Below are 21,514 nucleotides of genomic sequence, written 5' to 3'. Positions count from 1 at the left end.
CCCCCAATGGCAGATAAGATCTTGCTTGCTGCAGTTATAACTTGCTCTATCGTATATTTGCATTGGACCATTGCTTACTTTTCCAATTGCGACTCGTTGGTTTTCACCGAGCCAACATTCATTACCAACAACAGGTGAACGCCAGCCACCATATTGGAAAACCAAACGAGGCCTAATTTGATTCCAATTTGTGGAAATATATTTTCCAGAACAAACTGTGCACCAACTGATGAAGTGCCCCTTGCATGAGTTGATTTTCTGTGATAAACGTATGCGTGTATTTTCTGCTGATATTTCTCAATACATATTATTGCTTTGCACAAACAAGTTCAAAATGACAGTGACATACTTTATGCAACTATGGTTTTTACTTCCACCACCAAAGATGGACGGAGGTTACATTTTCACCCATTTCTTTAATCTTTTTGTCTGTTTGTCTGGAGGATATCTCAAAAAGTTATGAATGGATTGGGATGAAATTTTGGAGACAGGTTGGTTATGTGATGAGGATTAATTGATTAGATTTCCGTGAAGATTCAAATACTGGAATTTTTTTTAAGTGATTCTTCACCACCGAGAAATGGGGCCAAAAAACGATACAACGTGAAACCCCGACATAACGTGGATTCGACATTCGCGGACCCCCACTTCTACTTTTGCGGCCCCTGCACTAAAACCATTGGCAGTTTTTGGGTGCACAAAGTAGCTTAAAACAATCTCCCACCAGCCGAAGCAGCTTACGCAAACATAAACCATCCTCCCCTACAAATGGTCACACTACCCACCCCTGCACGGCTACGTATGTGCAGCGTGTTCTGGGTCTCATTCTTTCTTCTTTCCCCGTTGCAATTCTTCAAGCTCATGCATTTTTTGCGCTCATTGTTCGATCATAGGTCCAAAACACAAGAGTAGTGCAGGACTTGCATCTGCTACCAAGAGGCAGAAAAAAAAAATGATGAGCCCGAGAGAGAAAGTGGAGCAACTGAACCAACTATCAAGAGGTGAGAGTACGGCCTGTGTAGGCAGTCATGATGGGCTGAACGAGTCGACTGTCCCTTGCATTAAAAAAAAAAAAAAAAAAAACATAAAATAAATAAACCGAGAAGGCAATTCACGAAGGTATCATGGCGAGTGCCATACCCAGTGCCAAAATGGTAAACCAGGTCAGGGGCGTTTACATAGAAACAATGGAGAAGACTGACTGGTTAGAGGACAATACCCAGAAAAACGTGACCAAGTGGACAACCGATTCATGAAAAGGCAAAGCGTATGTACGATCATCTGGTTGGTACGAGCGATGTGCTTCGTGAGGCAGATAGAAGTGGCCCCAGTCCCTTCAGAGCTAGCAGGGTATGGTTTGATCATATCACGAAGCGGTATGGTCTCCACAATGTGAAGCTCACAGCCGAGTGTGCCTCAGCGCACCACAAGGAAGCGAAAACTTTCATTGCTCAACTCAAGCAGCTCAGAGAAGGGGTATGTACCAGAGCAGGTCTTCAATGAAGATGAGACCAGCCTGTTGTGGTGGGGGGGGGGGGATATATATATATATATATATACATATATATACATATATACATACACAGTAATCCCGTTTCTCACGGGGATTACGTTCCAAACCTCCCCACGCTAAGTGAAAATCCGCGATGAATGGACGCCTCCCCAAAAAAAAGACTCGTCTGGTCTGGTCGGTTTGGCAGTGATTGGGTTTGAGGTGCCGGAGATCGACTGGTCTAGTCTGGTCGGTTTGGCAGTGATTGGGTTTGAGGTGCCGGAGATCGACTCGTCTGGTCTGGTAGGTTTTGAGGGGCTGGGTACGAGCAGTGCTCGTCCAAGGCGTCAAACCTTTTTCCTTCCCGAAGCATATATTGAGCACCTTAACCTTCTCCTGGAGCGTCCCAGGACCTTCCTCTGGCGCTTCAGTTCCTTGCCAGAAGCCTTAGAAGGTGCAGGGCATTTGGGCGGCATCGTGGGGCTTGGAGAAAAAAACGTAGAAAATATTCGAAGTTCACAAGCGAAACTTTGTCTCCTGCATTGTGTGACTGGTCGAGCACCACGCGTTATAATTTATATATTATTACGGCGATGTACTGGGGGAATCCGCAGAAAAAAATTAGTTATGTTCCAAGGGAAAACCCGCGATGAAGCGGGGGTTGACTGTATATATGAAAAGAAAAAAAAGAACAATTTTTTTTTTAAGTCCACGAGAATTCATCTCAAAGCTAGAGGACAGCATCAGGGTTCAAAGCTGCAAAGAACCAGGTATTTCTTCTCCTCTGCACCAATGCTAAAGGGGACTGCATGAATAAAGCTATGATGCTGCACCATTCCCCAAACCCACGTGCTCAAGTGCAAACAATAAGCACATTCTGTCCATATTTTGGAGGGACAGCATAAAGGTGTGGGTAACAGCTGCCATCTTCAAGGATTGGTTCCACAACTGTTTCGTCCCTGAAGGAGAGGTACCTGGCAGTAAAGAATCTCTCCTTCAAGGTCCTCCTGCTGGTGGACAACACTCCTGGCCACCTGAAGTGCTGAAGGTGGTCCATCCTAATGCTGAGGTCATCTTCCTGACACCCAACACCACAACCCTGATCCAACCACTCAACCAAGGGGTAATTTTGACTTTCAAAACTACACTTGACTTTCAAAACTTCAAAAACTACACTACACCTTCGACGCTATCAAATCCAACCCCGAATCTTCCTGACACCCAACACCACAACCCTGATCCAACCACTCAACCAAGGGGTAATTTTGACTTTCAAAACTACACTTGACTTTCAAAACTTCAAAAACTACACTACACCTTCGACGCTATCAAATCCAACCCCGAACTTACCGTCGGGAAATGTTAGAAGGACCTCAACATAGTGCACTGTATCAGCGCCATCAAAGACTAGTTGGATGAAGTGAAAGCCTCCACCATAAACGCTTGCTGGTAAAAAACCTATGGCCACAAGCAGTCTACAACTTCAGAAGTTTCCCCGACAATGCGGAAGAGAGGCGAAACATTGTCAGGTAGGCATGGGAGATGGGAGGAAAAGAAAGGCATTGACGATATGGAGCAGCTAATCACCTTGCATGGGGAGGAGCTGGAGGCCATCAAGGTTTCTGAGGAGGGCAGTGAGGAGGAAGAAGAGGTGACAAGGCCCAACCTGACTCAAGTTCCTGACTGAGGTGCTGCAGGATATGGGGGCAGTTGCTGAAAGGTTGCAATATGTCAACCCAGGGATGGAGCGGTCAAGAGGAGGTTGGATGACGTTTTGCTCCCAGACAAGGAGTTACACAAAGAAACCTGCAACACTCATAAGTTGTATTACCCAAATTTTTGTTTGCTCGTTTTCTGCTCTGGCCCCTCCACCTCAACACCATCAGCACCCTCATCCTGCATCCTCTGAGGATTTCACTGGATTCTAACTCTTCATTACATCAAAAGTTAAGTTGTATCTTAAATAAAAATTAGAAAAAGTACCTGATTTTTTTTTGTAAGCATTTTTAATGAAACTGTAATCATGTGCATGACAGTTTTTAAAATGAAAAAAAATTCTTACGAATCACGAACCGCCAGGAACCTATGCCGCTTTTTCCCATTGAAACAATACCCCAATATTCACAGATTTGACATTCACATCATTTTTCAGGAATGTATCCGCCACGAATGTCAGGGTCTTACTGTATAGCACGATATCTCAAAAAGGTTTTGGGGGGGGGGTGGATTAAAAAAAATAAAAAATAACGGTGCACGAGTTTGTTTAGTGACGAGAACAAGCAGATTCCATTTTGGAAAATGTCCGTTTGCAGATCCAGCCCATCATTGGGATAGAAAACGTAAACTGTTCAGCCTGGCAGAGGAAAGCTCTCCGAGTGCCATTGCGGCCTTGGAAAAACACCACTATGAGCTATTTTAACATGGATATAGAACTCAACATGGATTCAGCCGAAGGTAAAAAAAAATAAAAAATAAAAAAATAAAAAAAAAAACCCTTGGGGATTAGGGGCAGGGGGACAATTAAGTCACTACAACCTCCATCATAACTCTAAGATATATAGAGACAGACAGACAAAGATGTGTACTTTAGTATGATGTTCACAGCTCACTCTCACCTTCCATTCCACATGTGTATATGAGTCTCACTGCTCACCAGACATCATTCGGAAAATTTGACAACAAACCAGATAGAAAAAGGTTTCCATCGGGTTTGTTGTCAAATCAAAATTGACCAGGGAGGGGAGGGTGGGGGGGGTAAGTTGCAGGGGACAGTGCATTTTGCTGCACATGCAACAGGTTTTGGTCGAATTTAGATTTCAGCCTTCAAGCATTAAGCACACAGTTAAAGTAGCTGCATGGAGAAGGTGAGGGGAGTTCCACGGAACTGAGAAAGCCATTATACGAGTAGCGTATCTCGGACATCTGGCACCGGTACATACGGCGGTATAAGTTGCAGAGTTGAAAATAAGGGAGAGCCAAAAGGTACAAACCATTTTGTTGCTAAAGCACATTAGCAAAATGCAAGCAGTACCGAGTTGTGAATCCAACTGGGAATTTAAGCCATTGTCGTTGGCCCGCTTTGGTGTTGCAGGGTAATCCTCAGGCACTTAAAAAAAAAAAAACATCATACCCACAAATTATTTGCTCAAATAGGGGGGTATTGGGGCAAACTTGAGATGAAAAGAGGAGTGAGCAGAAAAAAATGATTCGCACCAATGGGGAAATCTTCCGCCGATTGGAAAACTTCAAATTCAGACCCGTATAAAAGCCTACTGCAATTGCATGGGTGAAGCCGCAGAGGTTTTGAAGAAAAAACAAAACAAAAAAAAAATACGAGATTTTCCTTGGGGGGGGGGTCCATGAGTATGCTTTCACAGAAATTTTTGAAAAATTTGTCAAAATATGCATTCTGGGGGTGATTCTACCCATATTGTAACAAAAAAACTGATGCAACTGAAAGTGATATTTGGGGAAAATTTTCATTTTCTAAATTTCACCTGAACATTCATTGCTGGAGCTAGGTGCTGGCATAAGATCTCAGGGTCATGGGTTTGATCCCCTCTCACGCTGTTGAATTAACACCAGGTGGGTTGACTCAGTACGTCATTCTTCCGAGGTCAGCAAAATGAGTAACAGGATGCACTGTATCAACGGGCACCGCATCGGCGTTGGCCAGCGGTCAGTCGTGAACATATAAGTGACGGGAATACGTCTGAAGAGTTAAAATGTCTTGGGAATGGTAAGTTACTGAAGTACGAAGCTTAATAGCCCTCTGAAACCCGGCAGGGCTGAAGGCAGGAATGTTGATGAAGGAACCAAGGAGAAATTAACTCCAGATTCTTCAGATGAGCTTCACCAACCCACGTAAGGCAATGCGAGACGTGCAAGGTCTTTGCCACAAAGGCAAAGAAGGGCTCCATTTTCACACGAGCCACACGAAGGTGCCAATATCAAGTGAAGAATCGTTACCAGCAAAACTCCACACGATAAGAGTTGCCCTTTTCAGCACAACATCAGGCACAGATGATCTCTGTAGCATGGAATGCGTCTGATAGACATCAACAAATGGTGGTCGGTCACGCCCAAAACGCCAATCAGACAGACCTTTAGCATGGAAGGAAAAAACGTCCGAGGCGTTCGGAATTCGAGTCAACCCTCTATTCCACCCGTGACCGAACAACCCACAAGTCTCTCTCTTCCGGTTCCACCCAGTTCCAGAAAACCCCCGATCAACTCAAGCTCGAGAATATTTACACATGAAAGTCAAAATCATGCTGCAACAGATCGCAATGGCATGCAAGTTCTCCTCGACTTTTGTGAGACGATTGAATAAGAATTCTACCAAAGTAGCTTCGATATAGTCTGGCACCCTGCCCTGCTCATCAAACTCTTCCCATGGTATCCAAGGACATCCCCACTCATGACTTGCAGACTTCCTCTCCTGTTGCAGACAACATGTGGCCCTTAATGGAGTTCTCTCATCCCCTCTTCCTCTCCAGGCTGGAGTTCCTCAAGGCAGAGTTCTGGGCCCTGTTCTTTTTCTGGTTTTCATCAATGATCTCTCCGACTCTGGAAAATCCTCTATCTCTTTGCTGATGACCCCACCCTCTGCTATCCCTCAGACCAGCATGCAGCAGCCTCTTCACTCTCTGCAGATCTGGATAAAATCATAAACTGGGCCAGCACATGGAATATGTCTTTCAATCCTGACAAATCTCACACTCTCACTATGTCTCTCCGAAAAGACCGTCTGGAAACTCACCCTCACCCTCATCTACTTTCTCAACAATCCTCTTGATGAAGTCCTTTCATTCAAGCTTCTGGGTCTCGCCATCTGCCATGATCTTTCCTGGGAAAGCCATATTTCCAACCTGGCCCACAAAGCCAGTCGCCGACTGCGAATCCACCGTCGTGCAAAGTCCTTCCTTGACACACCTGAGCTGCTGACCACATACAAAGCTTTCATCCACAACCTGATGGAGTAATGCTCTCCCCTCTGAGTTGGTACTCCTGCCTCACATCTTTCTCAGCTTCATGCTGTGAAAACCAAAGCATTTAGGATCATTAGTATCTTCCGTGATGAGGCTGTCATTGGGTCTTTCACCACAGGCAGATCCAGTGGTCTTTGTGTCTTCTACCATCTCCTCTCCAGCCTCACCCAACCCCACCCCGCTCTGTCTGAGATATGCCCCCCCATATTTCTGCAGGGCGTTCAAGGTCCGCCAGCAACCCCCTTCTGGTAAAACTACCAAAATCAAGAATCACTGCTCACCTTCACTCTTTCATTCTTTTTTTTCCCCCACATTTGGAACAAACTCCCAAACTCTTCAATCGCACTCTACCCTCCAGGTCTTTGGAAACAGCTGTTCATCATCTCTTGTCTTCCCCCATTCAAAGCCACGATCTTTTCCACCCCCGCTAATCCACCCCAAACCAACCTCATTCAAATTCCCTGTTTTCCTTCCTGAAAGTCCCTGTAGTGTCAGTCTTGTTTACCCTGTGTACCCCACCCCATCCCACAGATTGCCTCATGTCTCTGTTCCCCAGTTCCCCCCCCCCTTCCCTCTCCCGCCACTCTTGTTTCCTGCCCCCCTTGTTGTGCGTTTGAGTGTTGGCTCTCATACGAGCTTCGACAGTGCATACAAAAATATATATATGAAAATAAATTAAAAGGGGGGATAAATACTAAGTCCCGTCTCGGTGAGAACTTGAGCATTCTACAGAAATGAGATTATAAATACAGCCATTACAAATTACCCACGAAGAATGAAGGAACGCTCCAGCCTTCCATTCCGATCGGGGAAACCCCACATCCCTGCCTTTTCCCTGCCCCCTTTTACAATTTCCTCAGTCTTCTTATTAACTCAATCTCTCCATTTTCATTCCAAACACAAATTAATGAGCTTAATTAATGAGACCCAGGTGAGCTGAAAAAAATATAATTGAAAAATCACTCAAACTGTTGTCATTGCATCAGTTGCAGAGGCAAAAGAAAATAATGGCCATTTCTGGTTACCCTTCTGAAGCCACGTATGTACAGTGGGGAGAACAAGTATTTGATGCACTGCCGATTTTGCAGGTTTTCCCCACTTACAAAGCATGTAGAGGTCTGTAATTTTTATCATAGGTACACTTCAACTGTGAAAGTCGGAATCGAAAACAAAAATTCTGAAAATCACAATGTATGATTTTTAAATAATTAATTTGCATTTAATTGCATGAAATAAGTATTTGATCACCTACCAACCAGCAAGAATTCCGGCACTCACAGACCTGTTAGTTTTGTCTTTAAGAAGCCCTCCCATTCTCCACTCATTACCTGTATTAACCGCACCTGTTTGAACTCGTTATCTGCATAAAAGAAAGCTGTCCACACTCAATCAATCAGACTCCAACCTCTCCACAATGGTCAAGACCAGAGAGCTGTCTAAGGACATCAGGGACAAAATTGTAGACTTGCACAAGGCTGGGATGGGCTGCAGGACAATAGGCAAGCAGCTTGGTGAGAAGGCAACAAATGTTGGTGCAATTATTAGAAAATGGAAGAAGTTCAAGATAAGTCAATCTCCCTCGGTCTGGGGCTCCATGCAAGATCTCACCTCGTGGAGCCTCAATGATCATGAGAGGTGAGGGATCAGCCCAAAACTACACGGCAGGACCTGGTCAATGACCTGAAGAGAGCTGGGACCACAGTATCAAAGAAAACCATAAGTAACACACGACGCCGTCATGGATTAAAATCCTGCAGCGCACGCAAGGCCCCTCTGCTCAAGCCAGCGCATGTCCAGGCCCGTCTGAAGTTTGCCAATGACCATCTGGATGATCCAGAGGAGGAATGGGAGAAGGTCATGTGGTCTGATGAGACCAAAATAGAGCTTTTTGGTTTAAGCTCCACTTGCCGTGTTTGGAGGAAGAAGGATGAGTTCAACCCCAAGAACAGCATCCCAACCGTGAAGCATGGAGGTGGAAAAATCATTCTTTGGGGATGCTTTTCTGCAAAGGGGACAGGACGACTGCACCGTATTGAGCGGAGGATGGATGGGGCCATGTATCGCGAGATCTTTTATTTATTTTTTTTGTATACATTGTCGAGGCTCGTATGAGAGCTAACACACAACTCACAGCAAGGGGGCATGAGACAAGAGGGGCGGGAGTGGAAGGGACAAAACAGTGGGGAACAGACACATTAGGTGAACTGTGGAAGGGAGAGGGAGGGGGATGAGACTGGGAACATGGCAAAGAGAAGATGGACATTACAGGAACTTTCAGGAAGGAAAGCAGGGGAATTGAAGGAAGTGGGCTTGGGTGGATTATCGGGGGTAAAAAAGATCGAGGAGTTGGATGGGGGAAGATAAGAGGTGGTGGTGAACAGCTGTTTTGAAAGCCTGGAGGGAAGAATGGAAAAGAATAGAGTGAGGAAGTTTATTCCAAAGGCAGGGAAAAAAAAAAGAGGAATGAAAGAGTGAAGATGAGCAGTGATTCGTGATTTTGGTAGTTTTACCAGAAGGGGGTTGTTGGCGGACCTTGAGCGCCCTGTGGAAATGTGGTGGGGACAAATCGCAGAGAGAGCAGGGGGGGGCAAGGCTGGAGAGGAGTCGGTAGAAGACAGAAAGACCACCGACCAACCTGCGGTGATTGAGTGAGAGGCCCAAAGACTCAGCTTCATTGTGGGAGATGCCGATGATCTTAAATGCTCTGGTTTCGACAGCGTGAAGCCGAGAAAGATGGGAGGCAGGAGCACCAGCCCAGAGGGGAGAGCAGTACTCCATCAGGCTACGGACAAAAGCTTTGTAAGTGGTCAGGAGCTCAAGAGGGCCGAGGAAGGACTTTGCACGACGGAGGATTCCCAGTTGGCGACTGGCTTTTGAGGCGAGGTTGGAAATGTGACTTTCCCAGGAAAGGTCATGGCAGATAGTGAGACCCAGAAGCTTGAAAGAAAAGACTTCTTCCAGAGCATTGTTGAGAAAGTGGATGGGGGGGGGGGTTTCTAAACAGTCCTTTCGAAGAGACATAGTGAGATTTGTCTGGATTGAAAGACATGTTCCACATGTTGGACCAGTTTGTGATTTTATCCAGATCTGCAGTGAGCGAAGAAGCTGCTGCTTGCCGGTCTGAGGGATGACAGATGATACGGCAGAGGGTGGAGTCGTCGGCAAAGAGAAATAGAGGATTTTCCAGAGAGTTCTCTTGGCCCTGTTCTTGGTAAAATCTTGGCCAACAACCTCCTTCCCTCAACAGGAGCATCGACGATGGGGCATGGCTGGGTCTTCCAGCATGACAACGACCCGAAACACACAGCCAGGGCAACTAAGAAGTGGCTCCGAAAGAAGCATCTCAAGGTCCTGGAATGGCCTCGCCAGTCTCCAGACCTGAACCCAATAGAAAATCTTTGGAGGGAGCTGAAAGTCTGTGTTGCCCAGCGACAGCCCCGAAACCTGAAGGATTTGGAGAAGATCTGTATGGAGGAGTGGGCCAAAATCCCTGCTGCAGTCTGTGCAAACCTGGTCAAGAACTATAGGAAATGTCTGATCTCTGCAATTGCAAACAAAGGTTTCTTTCTGTACCAAATATTAAGTTCTGTTTTTCTGATGTATCAAATACTTATTTCATGCAATAAAATGCAAATTAATTATTTTTTAAAAATCATACAATGTGATTTTCAGGTTTTTTGTTTTAGATTCCGTCTTTCACAGTTGAAGTGTACCTATGATAAAAATTACAGACCTCTACGTGATTTGTAAGTGGGAAAACCTGCAAAATCGGCAGTGTATTAAATACTTGTTCTCCCGTATGTATGTATGTATGTATGTATGTATGTATGTATGTATGTATGTATGTATGTATGTATGTATGTATGTAAAAAAAAAAAAAAATTTGCCTGCAATGTCAACTCCAAATTTTCTTTTGGGTTTGGGTGTCTGGGAGGGGGGGTTGACATTATGTACATGGAACACCCTCAATACCCATTAATCATACATGAATAAGATAATCTCAGTGACATGGTGTATGAACATTGTTACAACTGAGCTACATCCCGGTTATCTCAAATAAAAATAAAAAAAATGCACATTTCACATCCCTGTTGAGACGACATTTAATGTATGAGCTCTCGGTCAGACTGTGACATCTTGAGATCACAGCCTTTGGCAAACTCCAGATTTATTATTGGTGACCTTTGTTGACTTGATGTAATCATGCTGTACCAGCCAAATGTTGAGTCACCGTGACCAAGGAAATGGGTGGGTTGAGATGTCTGCACGCCAAGCATACCATTCAGACTACGAATGCAGCGAATATCCAGGTTCTTGAGCAAAGAATTATCCCTCAAGTCGAGGTTGTCTGGAATAACCTGGAGTGCCAACCTTGCAAACAGCACGTCAATCTGAGAAAAAAAAAAATGAGAACATTAGCATGCTTAAAAATTACAAGCGGAATTTTATCAAATATTAAACAAGCAAAAAGAAAATCATTTGGTTCTCAATTTGACCATCATCTCGACACGATCAGCCAACAAAGCATGTGATGGATAAACAAGGGTTGAAGCTAACAATACGAGGAATAGTGTCGCGAAATTCACACAACATTCACCACAATGGTGGAGAAGGAAACGCACACAATGTTGTGGAACTAAGCAAGAAATATGTCATTCCTAAACTTGATGCAAAGAGCAAGCCAATTCTAACCTGAACATGCGGCAGATCACAAACCTGTTTGGAAGCACAAAAGCAACTAGAGGGGGAGCACTCGGGAGTGCAAAAACTCCGCCACCAATACTGCTAGGTTACTCAAGTGAACCTTATATCTTATTCATTAAATATGTCAGTGCTGAGAGTTATAGTTCTTTTCTCCAACATTTTTTTTTGGGGGGGGGGGGTTGGAAATCACTTAAAACATGTAAAAATGCAAAAAAAAAAAAAAAAAAAAAAAAAATCGGAATTGTTGAAAAAAAAGTTGCAAAAAATTTATTTTTCCTCTAAAAAAATTTTTTGGAGGGGTTGGAAATCACTTAAAACATGTAGAAATGCAAAAAAAAACATTTCCTTTTTTTTTGGGGGGGTTGGAAATCACTTAAAATATGTAGAAACGCAAAAAAAAAATTTCTCCAACAATTTTTTTTGGGGGGTAACAATTTTTTTGGGGGGGGGGGTTGGAAATCACTTAAAACATGAAGAAATGCAAAAAAAAAATTCTTTTCTAACTTTTCTTTTGGGGGGGGGACCAAGTCCAAAATTTAATGGCATGATCCTTGGACCAAACCGAACCCCCCCCCCCCCACCAAGTTTCGTCGAAATCCGTCGAGGAGTTTTTCCGTAATACTGTTCACAAACAAACAAACAAACAAACAAGCTGACTAACATATCTTGCAAAAACTTTGTTTTGGCAAGATAACAAACAAATAAAAACCAATGTGACCCGCAGGGTGACCCGTATCTTGCCAAAAGGTGACCACGTGTGACTTCTTTAAGGTCACACTGAGGTGAACAGAGCTGCTATCCACCAGGAGCGACTGCTTGAGGAATATCTGCCTACGAGAGATTCCGATGAGAATCGTTCTACAGAGTAACCATGAAAAATATGCGTTTGCCTCATAACGTCACCAAATGACGTCATAATGTCTCAAGCTTGACATCGAGAAAGCACTCATCGAGATGTTCAATTTGAGGTACTACACGATATGGTTCCTGAAAACTTGAAAATTTGACCTTGGGGTCAAATATGTTTGACCTCAGGCGCTAACCATGAAGATCAAGGCCAATCGCCACCAAAAACTAATCAGCTGAGCGCCAGACCATATACTACATTCCCATAAAATTTGGAGACGATTCGATTAAAATTACCCAAAAAAAAGGGTTTCGTCGACTCCCCTGATTTGCGACAAAGTGACCTTGACCTTTGACCTTCAAAATTTTATGCGCTGAAAGGGACCTCTATAGGCCTCTGATATGCGAAGTTACAAAAATTTCCAATGATAACTGTGCTCTGCAGTGATTTATACGTGATTGTAGACAAAAAAATAAATAAATAAATAAATAAATAAAACATATGAAGGTCAAGGCCAATCACCACCAAAAATTAATCAGCTGAGCGCCAGACCATGAACTATATTTCCATGAAGTTTGAAGACGATCCGATCAAAAAAATAAGGGTTTTGTCGACTCCCCTGATTTGCGACAAAGTGACCTTGACCTTCAAAATTTTGTGCGCTGAAAGGGACCTCTATAGGCCGCTGATATGCGAAGTTACAAAAATTTCCAATGATAACTGTGCTCTGCAGAATTTTTTTACGTGATTGCAGACAAAAAAAATAAAATAAAATAAAATAAAAGCTGACTAACATATAACTAACTAACAAACTTTGTTTTGGCAAGATAACAAACAAACAAACAGAAAAGGGGTGAAAACAGTAACCTCCATCCATCTTCGAAAATGGCGGAGGTTAAAGAGGGGGAGCACTCAGGAGAGTGCAAAACCTCCGCCGCCAATACTGCTGGGTCACTCAAGCGAACCTTATATCTTTATGTTCATTAAATATGATGCGAATATTCATTCAATATGATGTCATATTGATTCAATGAATTCAATATTCATTCAAGCGAATATTCATTAAATATGATGTCAACAGTGCTGAGTTATAGTTCTTTTCTCCAACAAATTTTTTTTTGGGGGGGGGGGGTTGGAAATCACTTAAAACATGTAGAAATGCAAAAAAAAAAATTCTTTTTTCTCAAACAATTTTTTTGGGGAGGGGTTGGAAATCACTTAAAATATGTAGAAATGCAAAAAAAAAAAAAAAAATTCTCTAACAATTGTTTTTTGGGGGGGTAACAATTTTTTGGGGAGGGGGGGGTTGGAAATCACTTAAAACGTAGAAGTGCAAAAAAAAAATTTTTTTCTCAATATTTTTTTTTGGGGGGGGAACAAGTCCAAAATTTAATGGCATGATCCTTGGACCATACCTAACCCCCCCCCCCCCACCAAGTTTCGTCGAAATCCGTCGAGGAGTTTTTCCGTAATACTGTTCACAAACAAACAAACAGAAGGGTGAAAACAGTAACCTCCATCCATCTTCAAAGATGGCAGAGGTTAACAATCGACTTTGAAAGCATCCCAAAATGCAAAGTGCGTCCACGGCCGCTTTGTACTCCAACTAAAGTTGACAAAAGTAACAGCTAATTTGATGCAATACATATTGGCCTGGACAGACACTGAAGGAGAAATGGTGAATGAAGAAACACAAAGCAGCTCTTACAAAAATAAAATAATAAATATACCAGCAGTCTTGGTCCAAAATTGTTCACATACTTTATTTGTGGTATTGGGCAAATCAATCAGCATTTCCAGCCATGAGATATTCATTCACTTTCGAAGACATGGAGACATGGATGATATGGAGGAAGTTGAAGCTGAATTCTCGTGAAAGCGAATTCTTTATCAAACCAGTATAAACAGCTTTGCAAATATCCTTTCAGTTTTAACAGTCAGGAGGTCCCTCATTTCCATACTTTCCAAAATTTGGGAGTGAAGTTTGATCAGGACATGAAGATGTCTGATCAAGTTACACCATTGTGCCGATCTCTTAAGTGTCAGATCTGTAATTTTAATTGCATCAGGAAGTACAGCAGGCCCACCTTGTGGTTTCACTCCATTGGGGTTGAATTATTGTAGTAAAATTTGCCAATCGTGGCATGGGTCCCACTATCGTGGCATGGGTCCCACTATCGTGGAAGAATACACAAGCCCGTATCTCAGTTGCACCACCCGGTTGCTCTTTCGATATCATTCCGCAGACTAACAAATAAATCGTTTTTCACTAATCTTTGAATTACAGTGAGGGGGTGGGGGGAGAGAAGTGTCGAAGTGTCCGCCAACACAGTCCGAAGAGCAGTGTCTGACAACAAAAACAACAGCAAGGAAGAAAGAAGAACATGTCGGGTTTCAGTGAAATCACACAAATGAAACATTACAAAATGTTATTAAAAGCTTTTAAAGAAGCAAAACAATTCATTTATGAGGAATGATGGTTCAGTTTGGAGATAGCGAAAAAGGAAGAAATAAAGAATAAACAAAGGAAGGAATTTAGAGGCAGAACAACTTCATTTACCCCCCCCCCCGCCCCCCCCACACGAGCGAAAATATGCTCGTTTTGAAGCGAGGCGGGGAAAATAAGATAAAGATGAGGGATGTGAAAAAGAACACTTGGGATGAAGTCAAATGAGGTACATATCTTGGGGTTTTCACTTATCTTCATGGAAAAGCTTCCCTCTCACCCCTCCCTCAAAATAGCATCCTTCACACTCTTCCCACTCACCTTTCTCAAAAACTCCCCCCTCATCTCTGCCCTCTCACACCTCTCCCCCCCACCCCACCTCACCTCACCTCACTGCCCCTTCTCAAAGTTGCCCCACACTCACATCCACCAAGCTGCCTCCTTCCCCTGCCCTCCCTCTTCAATCTCATCCAATCTTCAACTTCCCTCTGCCCCCTCTCTTATCACTCCCCACTGTGCCTCGTCCCATCACCACCAAGCCTTTTCTCCTCTTCATCCGGCACTCTCCCTGAGCTATTCTGTAATCCCCCACACACTGTTAACATCTCTCCCTACCATCGAATCCATCATCGCTTCCGACATTAAATCCTTCCTCTTCTCCAATGGCCCAATCAATTTGGATTGAGACCAGGTCACTCTACCCTGGACTTGCTGCTACTGCTTTCCCAACAATGGATGTAGATTCTCAATGCCAGACATAGAGCCATCTCCTTCGACATATCATGTACTTTCAATCCAGTCTGGCACCCCACCATACTCACCGAACTCTTCCGATGGTATCCAAGGACATCTCCACTCATGGCTCACAGACTTCCTCTCCTGTCGCAGTCAACGTGTGGCCCTATATGGAATTCTCTCAACCCCTCTTCCTGTCCAGGCTGGATTTCCTCAAGGCACTGTTCTGGGCCCAGTGCTTTTTCTCGTTTTCATAAATATCTCCGACTGGAAAATCCTTTTAATCTCGTTGCTGATGACTTCTCCCTCTGCCTTACCACCTGTCATCCCTCAGATCGGCAAGCAGCAGCCTCTTCACTCTGCAGATTTGGATAAAAATCAAAAGCTGGTCCAACACATGGAACAAGTCTTTCAATCCTGACAAATCTCACTATGTCTCTCCGAAAGAACCGTCTGGAAACTCACCCTCACCCTCATCTACTTTCTCAACAATCCTCTTTAAGAAGTCCTTTCATTCAAACTTTTGGACCTCACCATTTGCCATGATCTTTCCTGGGAAAGCCACATCTCCAAGCTGGACTCCAAAGCCAGTCACCGACTCGGCATCCTCCGTCATGCAAAGCCCTTCTTTGGCACACCTGAGCTCCTGACCACATACAAAGCTTTCATCCACAGCCTAATGATTTACTGCTCTCCCCTCGAGGCTGGTGCTCCCACCTCTCACCTCTCTCGGTTTCCTGCTGTGGAAACCAAGGCATTAAAATCAATGGCATCTCCCACGATGAGGCTGAGTCTTTGGGTCTCTCACCCTCTCACCGCAGGCAGGTCGGTGGTCTTTCTCTCTTCCACATTCTCCTCACCAGCATCGCCCCCCCCCCCAATACACCCTGCTCTGTCTGCTATCTGTCCCACCCATATTTCCAAAGGGTGCTCAAGGTCAGCCATCAACCTCCTTCTGGTTGAACGACCAAAATCAAGAATCACTGCTCACCTTCATTCTTTCATTCCTCTCTTCCCCCACCTTTGGAAAAAAAAAAAAAAACTCCCACACACTTCAATTCCCATCTTCCCTCCAGGTCTTCAAAATAGCTGCTCACCACCATCTCTTATCTTCCCCCATCCAAACCCATCATCTTTTCTACCCCCATTAATCCACCCCAAACCTACCTCCTTAACATTCCCTGCTTTTCTTCCTGAAAGTCCCTGTAGTGTCCTATCTTGTTTATCCCATGTACCCACCCCATCCCTCTCCCTTCCACAGATCATGTCTATTCCCGTTTTGCGCTTCCCTCACCTGTCCCACTTGTCTCCTGCTACCATTATTATCTGTTGTGTTTTTGCTCTTATACGAGCCTTGAAATTGTGTATTAATAATAATAATAATAATAATAAAGTGCAAGATGAATGCGGTAATGACAGCATATACTTAGGTCTATAAGGACATGCAGAACAAGGCAAAGCAGATAAAGATCACGTCATTCACAAAGTCTGATGACCCTGACATCAGTGATGTCGACGTCACCTCAATAACCGACAACGCCCTCCATAATCATAATCATCAAAAGGAAGTTCTTTTAAGTGCTTTTTCTTTTTTAAAGTTTAGGCAAAAAAGTCGATAAATTGTCGTTCCCCCAACCCTCTTTTTCCCATGAGGTCTTAACTTTGCGCATCGCAGTTTTGCACAACGTGGGGTTTTCAAGAACATAAATAACCCCCATGAACGGGGAGGGTCTGTTGTATATGACGAGCAATACTTCTCATAATGTTGTCCATGCACTCATGCTCTCCAGACTATTATGGTGCTGTATTTTTTTTTTCTTGGTAGAATCACGAAACAGGATTTGTATCGATTAGAGAAAGTGTAGAAGCACACTCACCTGACCTTTCAGCAATCTAAATGGCCCCACCTTATGGCAATTGCACTAGCTCCCAATTAGAGAGAGAGAGAATACAATCGATAACTAAAAGGGCATTCGGGAGAGCGCATACCTCCACCACGCAATGCCTGATCCATTTTGATATTGATAAGTCGCATGATTTGACAGCCATATGAGATTGAAGGACACTTTAAAATTAAAATAAATAAAAAACACACCGCTGCATCAAAGTGAAACTTCAAAATTATTTGAAAAATTGATGTCATAAATATGCATTTTGGGGGTGATCCTGTCCGTATTGTAACAAAAAAAAAAATTACCCCCGTGTGGGGGTGACGGTCATCTCTATAATACCACAAGTTCTCAATGTTCAGTTCAGGTAACCGCAAAACAGTCCAAACTAACCGTTTAGATTGAAATAGTTCAGAGATACAGGAGGATAATACTACTAATGACATAATAAATAAATATGTATTGTTCATTTAGTACCCGGATTAGCACATCAAAATCACCAGTAAGTGCAATACATGGTTTTCCAGTCCGTCCACTCTCTGGGGACATTTCACTTCCGGTTGTAGAAAAAAAACGAAAAAAAAGGCTTAGCTCTTGGAGATTATGATAATCCTGTAGATTATTCTTCACTGATTATAATGCAACTTTCAGAATGAAAATTGGTCAAGTATTTATAGAGATATTGAGGTTTGAAAAATCGTTAGAGCGAGCAAATTCATTAATTATTAATTCCACAGAAGTTTCGTGACACTGCACAAAGTAACATGTCAGGTATGAAAAAACTTTTTGTATGCCAGATTCATTAATTATTAATTCATTTATTATGGAATGTACTCATTGATATATTAATCAGAAAGCCCGAAGCATGTAGCATAATTTATCACTTATCCCCTCATCTGGGATCCGTGGCCTCGCCCCACAGCCTGCAGCCCTATGTGTGCCGGTGATTATGTTAGATATCGGCACGATCGAGAGGAGCCTGCGAATCGTGCTGGCTGATGCACTGAATTGATGCAATCATTTGGCCAGAATATTCGTTGTCAAGATGTTGCGTGATTAAATCACCAATACAGTCACTCGAATTTATACCGCCGACATACTTCTTAACAATCACCTTCGCCCCAGAAACCAGTCAATCTGAACTACGCTGGCCACTGCTCAGATGCCATGACCGGACTACTGCGCAGTTCTACTACACAGTTTGGCTAAAGATGACTCGGCATTTTGGCACGCGCTCACGAAATTATATTTTGAAAATAAATGCCGACGTTTACATTTGGGGTTTTGAAACTTTTGCACCTTCGGCAGAAAATGTATAAATATAAAAGGCTAAAAATGTGTTTTATATTTATATTTCATTTCTCCTTCCTTCCTTCTTTGCGAAACACATCGGCGTTTTTGGCCATCTTCCAGATCACGTGACGATCAAACGGGAAGGAAATTCAAAAAATCTGTCCGGTTAGATACAAGATAATATTTTTACTATCATAATCAATAAACAGTTGCCAAATATCTTGTAGAATGGCAGACTAGATAGGTTTTGAAAATGGCGATTTTTATAACTTACGTGACCTCGTCCCTGACCTTGAACCCGGACAAAAGTTAGATCGTTGTGCAACACTCATCGACCTCTACCCACATACTAAGTTTCATCAAGATCGGAAAGAAAAATTGACGGACGGACATTTGGTCCGGCTTTATTAGGTCATCTCGGTAGAGAATGGTAAGTTACCGAGTTACTTGGCTGAATTGCCCTCGAGAACCTGGCAAGGCTGAAGGCAAGAATGTTGAAGGGGGATCCAAGAAGAAATCGACTCCGGACTCTTCAGACGAGCTTCACCAACCCGTGTAAGTCAACACGGGACATGCAAGGTACCACAAAGGCAAAAAAAAGAGCTCTTTACACACGAGCCACACGAAAGTGCCAATATCAAGGGAAGAATCGTTACCAGCGAAACTCCATGATAAGGGTTGCCCTTTTCTTTCAACACACCACCAGGTACAAAAGATCTGTCGAGTGGAATGCGCAAGATAGACACCAACAAATGGCGGTCGTTCACACGCAAAATGCCAAGCAGGCGGATATTTAGCATGGAAGGAAAAGGTGTCTGAGGTATTCGGAATCAGAGTCAATCCTTTATTCCACCCGCAATTGAACAACCCACTCGTTTCTTCCGGTTGAACCCGGTTCCGGAAAACCGAGCTCAAGAATATTTACCTCTTGTAACATGAAAGGCAAAATGATGCCGCTGCAGATCGCAATGGCACGCAAGTTCTCATTGACCTTTTGTGAGAAGATTGAAAAGGAATTCGACTAAAGGATAAATATAGCCATTCCTGTCTTGCTGATGACTCAAGCAGTCTACTGCAGCAATTATAAATCACCCATGAGGGATGATTGAACATCACAGCCTTCCATTTTGTGGGGAAACCTCGCCTTTTCCTTTTCACCACCCCCTTTTACAATTCCCTCAGTCTTCTTTAAACTCAATCTCCATATTTCTATTCCAATCACAAATTAATACTGCACTGTTAACATGACAAAATAAAATGTCAACACGAGGTAAACGAATATAAATGCCATTCCAATGTGATGTGCATATACACCCATGAATGAGGCTCACTTGACTGTGCCTGGATGTGTTTGAGGGTAGAGGAGCAGTAGTTGAAAACCAGAGTCCCATCCAGGTTCCTCCTGATGACTTCATCTTGGCTTTTTGGGGTTCCTTCTGATGACTAATGCAATTCCTTTTTGATTTGGTCGTCCATTTGATTTGAATTTTTTTTTAAAAAACATAAAAAAGAAAAAAAATGAAATTATTACAAATTTGCCGCCAGAAGAGCTCACTCACATCAAGTCCTTCTCAAGACTACGTGGGGTAAGTATTCCATGAATACCATCTAGCTTATGTAATGCTATGACTTTGGCTGATTCCCAATTTCCCAGGTGGATATAGAAGACCAGTCCTGAAGTGTTTAAAAATAAAAACACAAATGTAGAAGCAGGTCACTTAAAAGCTTTTTAAGCAAAGCCGTGCACCCTCCTTCATATTTACACAAGAAAATGTGAAATTGCCAAAGCATTAAACAACTTTTTCTGCTGTTCTGTTTGTGTACTATTTTTCCAAAAGGGTAACTTCATTGAGTGCAACAAAAATAATTAAGCAAATAAAGGCTCCCGCGGCGTGAGCAGTGGCCGTGGTGACCAAGGCTCGGTTCTCTGCGGGGACATCCCTCTAGTTAGGAAAGCAAAATAAATTAAATTAGAGGATTAGAATGAGTAAAGCAAAAGGGCAAGTGAACTACGAATTCAATGGAGACGCGGGAAAAAAAAAGTTTTCAGTGGCTGCAAAGCAATGAATCCCCACAACACGGCAGGATGGCCAAGAGGTACGCACACTTGCTCCAAGCTGTCTCGCCCATGTTTGAATTGTTTCACCTTTTTGTGTGATCCACTTTCCTTTAGGATGTTATTTCATTTCAATAGGAAGTTGGAGCGATGTTATCTTCTGTATAAAAGTGAATGAGTCATCATTTGTTTGAGACGCTAATCTGCTGAGCTCACAAGGTTAATCGCCACAAAACATTATAGGATCTTCTTTTTCTTTTTTTAACCACGACACACCTAACTCGGGTTTTAAACAGTTATTTTCTCACAATTGATCCATTCATCTATCTATCTAATACCTTATAAAAAGGACATCGTTACTCTATTTCTGTATTACGCTTGGCGATTGACCATTCCACCCCATTGATTTCAGTACTTGGTATTGTAGACATTGCACAGTTTAAGTGGCTTGCTTTCAACTAGCTCTGATAGGTTGTTTTAGAGCGATTTCAAACCTTCTCTCCGCCAATTCGTGGAAACGATAGATTGAAAGTGAAACAAGGAAGTAGAGAGCGCCAACGTGTGCCGGCCTATCAGAGGTCATCCGCAGAAGGTAAGATAAACCTCATCTTTCAACCTTATCTCCATGCAATGCAATAATGATGCATGTAAAAATGGCAATATCTTCATGCAATAATGACAATGCCATTTACATGTGACCATTCTCTATGATGGTTAGTGAAACCCATTCATTTCGGTACTTGATTCCATATCCGACACGACACAACTTGCAAGTTTTACACCCTTTTCTCCGCACAACTTGCACATATATACAGGAGAAGGGGACAAAACACATAATATTGTGGAAAGAAGTGTTGCTCCAACAGACTTGAGAAACTGCTTAACCTGGCGACCTGGTGAAGACCAGCAAAGTCGACAAGTCAGATTTCTTTATATTTACGCTCAATCTCTTCTAGTTTTTTCACAGCAGGGAACACCTGACTCACTTCGTTATACAGCAGCTCCGTGTGTATGTATGTGTGTATGTATGTGTGTATGTATGTGTGTATGTGTGTGTGTAT

The 21,514-nt window shown here is 43.1% G+C and overlaps 1 protein-coding gene across 5 annotated transcripts in view; it reads right to left on the bottom strand.

The window, feature by feature from the left end:
- Positions 1–21,514, bottom strand: part of PAPOLG (poly(A) polymerase gamma) — an 81,980-nt gene that overhangs the window by 44,916 nt on the left and 15,550 nt on the right. For all 5 annotated transcript variants that reach the window (XM_085869467.1, XM_085869468.1, XM_085869469.1 and 2 more), the window contains exon 7: positions 10,763–10,874. In XM_085869467.1, the coding sequence (XP_085725593.1) occupies positions 10,763–10,874 (112 nt within the window). The remainder of the gene's footprint in view (positions 1–10,762; positions 10,875–21,514) is intronic.

This window comes from Eptatretus burgeri, chromosome 2, assembly GCF_056783735.1.
Source record: "Eptatretus burgeri isolate ZD-2024b chromosome 2, Ebu_testis_v1, whole genome shotgun sequence".
NCBI classification, from domain to species: domain Eukaryota; kingdom Metazoa; phylum Chordata; class Myxini; order Myxiniformes; family Myxinidae; genus Eptatretus; species Eptatretus burgeri.
Note: the sequence above shows the minus strand (reverse complement) of the source record. Positions and strands in the feature narration are given on the sequence as shown.